This window comes from Girardinichthys multiradiatus, chromosome 8 (assembly GCF_021462225.1).
Source record: "Girardinichthys multiradiatus isolate DD_20200921_A chromosome 8, DD_fGirMul_XY1, whole genome shotgun sequence".
In the NCBI taxonomy this organism is placed as follows: Eukaryota; Metazoa; Chordata; class Actinopteri; order Cyprinodontiformes; family Goodeidae; genus Girardinichthys; species Girardinichthys multiradiatus.
Window position 1 is genome coordinate 41,321,514 of NC_061801.1, and position 4,121 is coordinate 41,325,634.

The window sequence follows — 4,121 nt, forward strand, 5'->3', positions numbered from 1 at the left end:
GATAGATAGATAGATAGATAGATAGATAGATAGATAGATAGATAGATAGATAGATAGATAGATAGACTCCAGTGTTGTGATGTTTGAATTGAAGCTGTCTTGGCTCCTCCTCACTCTACTCTCCTTTCCAAAAACATACTGTGAGGTAATGTGAGATTGGGAAATTTTACGTGGGTGGTGTCTATTAAAATCAGTGCAGAATCAGTAGAATCCCACATATTGTTGGAGAGAGCAGCAGAGCAGACAGAGAGGAACATCATGAGTCACAATGAGAGTGGAGATGTAGTGGTAGGGATGCCCTCTGAGAAACCTCTACTGATCCTCATCAGTCACTGCCGGGAGATGAAGCAGCAGGAAGCCAGGCTCAGGATCATCACCCTCCTGCTGCTCCTCAGCTGTGCTGCGCTCTTTGTCTTCACCAACTGCACGGATTTAACGAGAGCACCGGTAAGATCCACAAACCCGCAGCCGGCAGGGGGCGCACTGCAGCATTTATTATTATTATTATTATCATAAACACACACCGCTGTTTCACTGAAGGTTGCTGAAGATATTGTTTGCTAATCTGAGAAAATCCAAAAATGTAAAGATTCAGAGTAGCTTTCAGTTATATTAACAGCAGTTAGAGTCCTCCTCTTCCTACCGGACCGAACTATCCCACTTCCTCCAACTCTTTCCCATCACCAGGAATATTATGAAGCTCAAGAACTGTACAAAAGTTCTGGAGTAGTACAACACCGGATAGGACAGCGCCGAACTTCCCTGCAGGCTGTGTCTGAAGCATAATCATCTGCTTGGAAGTAAATCCAACCATCCAGTCTCAAAGTTTGCGTTGGAAACGTCTTATTTTGGTGTAGTGAACATCAAGGGACATGTAATTAATCACTGTAATGAGATTTAAAAAATGCAAACTCATATATCATGTAGATTCATTTCTCACAGAGAGATCTGGGCTGTTTTCTGTCTGTGAACTCAGAAGAGTTCAGCTGACAGCCAATGAAAACGCAAAAATCAGCTTCTGAGAAAATTAGGAAAAAAAATGATTTTAAACCAGTAACGTTCTGTTAGGTCCATTTGTCCGCATAATTAGCACACAGTCACTGAAAACTTCTACAAGGAGGAGAAGTCACGTAAGGCCATTGCTAAACAAGCTGAGCTGGAAGCCCATTCAAGATTTTAGGAGGAGATTCAGCAGATGTGGAGTGCAGCTGGAGTCAGAGCTTCAAGCCGTATCCAGGAAATGGGCTTTCAGCTGTCATGGTCCTGATGTTCAACCAGAGATGACCTCACAGAAAGCTGTAAATACATTTACAGTAGTAATGAGCTGTTGGTCCTCTAAAACATGTTGTTACAGAATGAGCTGAAACAGAGGCTGAAGATTCTGAAACAATAATTATTGGTTTAATGTGGCTGGTTGTTAACTAACACTTAAAGCTCTGTTAGCATTTCTTTTCTGTATTTTAAGTTATTAGGTACCTCTGTAGGTTCCAAAAAATGGGATCAAACCCAGGACTGCTGAAAGGATCTTAAAGAATGTTCTCCTTTATTGACAGATGGCCCCAGTGTCCAGTTCTGCCTACTCCGCACAGCAGAATCTCTGCCCTGCAGGTACGTACACTTATTAACCTCTTCAACTGGGAATCCTGTCAGTGATCCGTGTCAGAAACCGACCCAAAGTACTCTTTAACATATTTGTTTGTCTACAGGGGACCAATCCACAACCAGTACTCCCACCACCGCTCCTTCCACAGCCAGTCCTCTGCGCATTGCTCTCAGTAAGTTATTTAAGATTTTACAATTAAGCAACGAAACACATGAACATTCCACCAAAAAACAAGCAGATCACCAGAACAATTCAGCTGCTATGCCATGCCGAGCTATGGGCCGAGCTACGGGCCTCCAAATGGAAATTTGTTTCAGTTTTCATGAATGTCGTAACAGCTGTCCAGCTTTTCCATACTGACTCGTTGGTTTTGAGAATTAATATTTATACAATCTACTTCAAGGCTTATTCATTGACATCCTCACTAACAGGAGATTAATTCAAATTCATTTCATTATTACTCTACAACTGACTGTGCCCAGACAAATTATGTTTGTTCAGTATGTTATAATATTAAATGTTTAACGTTGCTTCGAAATTTATCGAGCATTTAAGGGACAAACTATATAAAATCTTATTAGTAAAATAGGTATTTTTCCAGATGAATCTCGACCATTAGCATTAATATCTGACTTTTAATCCAAATCCAGCCTGTTGATTATTGGCTCGGTCTCTGATACTAACGGACCATCAGTTCGGACCGGGGATCGGACCAGGGTTCGGACCGGGGTTCGCAGCTAAAGATAAAACTTGATCCTAGATGCAAATATTTGAATGTTGCAGCTCTCAGTCTGAGACCAGAGGAGACTCAGTCTTAGTTTTACATCCTAACAACCCTGCTTGTCTTCATTCTGCAGGTTCCATTGTTGAATCAAATCTAATTGGTAGACCTTACATGAACTGGACTGTCGAGTTCGGAGGTGACGACGGAACCTACAACAGCGACAGCCGTGCCATTGTGATCCCTGTGACGGGTCATTACTTCGTCTACATGAGGTTTCTGTTACATTTGTGTGAAACGGTGGAGAATGAAGACTTAAAGAACTTCCGTGTGAAGCTGCAAAAGTGGAACGAAGGGTACCAGCAGATTGTGGACCTGACCGAAGCCCGCGACAGTGGGAAGTGCTCGGAGGAAAGGTCCCGGACTGTTTTTATGGGCCAGCTGTTTGATTTGCTGAAAGGAGATCATTTGAAAGTGTTAATATATGAAGGCTACGAACTGATCCACAAATCATCATTTGGTGCCTTTTGGACATAAGAACCAGGCCTGGTCTGAGCCCTCAGGACTTGTTCAGGGTTAGAATGTGGTTCTGTTGTACAAGAAAAGTGCTTCTGTTACAAATATTGAACAAAAATTGCATTGTATCTGATGTTCTCTGTGACTGCTGTGCAACTTTAAAATATACTCTATTTTTCAGAGGTTGAGGATATTTGTTCTTTATTTTTAACCTACATAAAAAAAAAGGCATTTAAAGAGATTATTTATGTATGTTGTCTTATCCAAACATTTGTTTAGACTTGGTTTTAATATGTTAACATTGTTTTAGCTTAGATTCATTTATTTGAACGTGTTTCATTTTAACCGAGGTTAGATCATTTTAACAGTTTATTTTAACTTGTTTGCATTTTATTAGGTTAGCCTTCCCTTACCTGATTTATGTTAACTTATGTTCAAGTATTTTAGCATAATTTAGTTTATGGTGTATTAGGTTATCAGGTTAATCTTGTTTCATCTTATCACAATTTTGATTATTTTTGCATTGTTAGGTATTATTTAGTCAACTCAGAGGTAAGAACGATACAGTCATAGTTACTTGCAGCAAGGGTAGCCCACTTTGCAGTGAAACTACAAAGTTTTTGACACCCTATCTCTTTATTTATATGCACAGTTCAACAGACAGTTCAGACAGGGTGTGTGTGAGACGGAAAGGAGGCTGGTTCTCACAGAGATAACAATGATCTCACACACACAGGGAGGAAGGCATAGTGCAGGTGCCTTGCAACCCAAGGTTTTTACATGAGTGATAACAAGTTTTTGCACCCATCCAACAGTCCCTCCTTTTATCACAAGTAAAAACATTTAATATAAAAACGAGTAAGAAAAATACTTTGTATGAGCGAAAACCCACGGACGGTAAACAGATTATATTTTGTGGGAAATACTCATACGGCCCCGCCGCCCTCGGCAACCATTAAAAGTTAAATGTTGATTAATACTTGAAATCATAAAAATAAAAGAATAATACTTGAATCATAAAAATAAAAGAATAATACTTGAAATCATAAAAATAAAAGAATAATACTTGAAATCATAAAAATAAAAGAATAATACTTAATTAATGAAAACAGTGAAACATAATAAAGGAATTTAAAAATCTGCCCTGTTTATGTCATCATTGAACTTTTTCTCATTTCACTTAAGCAACAACTTCTTTTGATTTTCTGCTGTAAGGTCATTTTATGAAATACAATGTATGAGTACACTCAGGCTTTTGATGTGATTTATTTACAACATGTC

The 4,121-nt window shown here is 39.1% G+C and overlaps 1 protein-coding gene across 1 annotated transcript; it reads left to right on the forward strand.

Annotated features, from left to right (window-relative positions):
- The first annotated feature begins 201 nt into the window (after window positions 1-201).
- Window positions 202-3,028, forward strand: LOC124872854. Its single transcript, XM_047373259.1, has 4 exons — window positions 202-447; window positions 1,554-1,608; window positions 1,707-1,775; window positions 2,461-3,028. The coding sequence occupies exons 1-4, from the start codon at window positions 259-261 to the stop codon at window positions 2,859-2,861; spliced, it is 714 nt and encodes a 237-aa protein (XP_047229215.1). The 5' UTR covers window positions 202-258; the 3' UTR covers window positions 2,862-3,028.
- The last annotated feature ends 1,093 nt before the right edge of the window (window positions 3,029-4,121 follow it).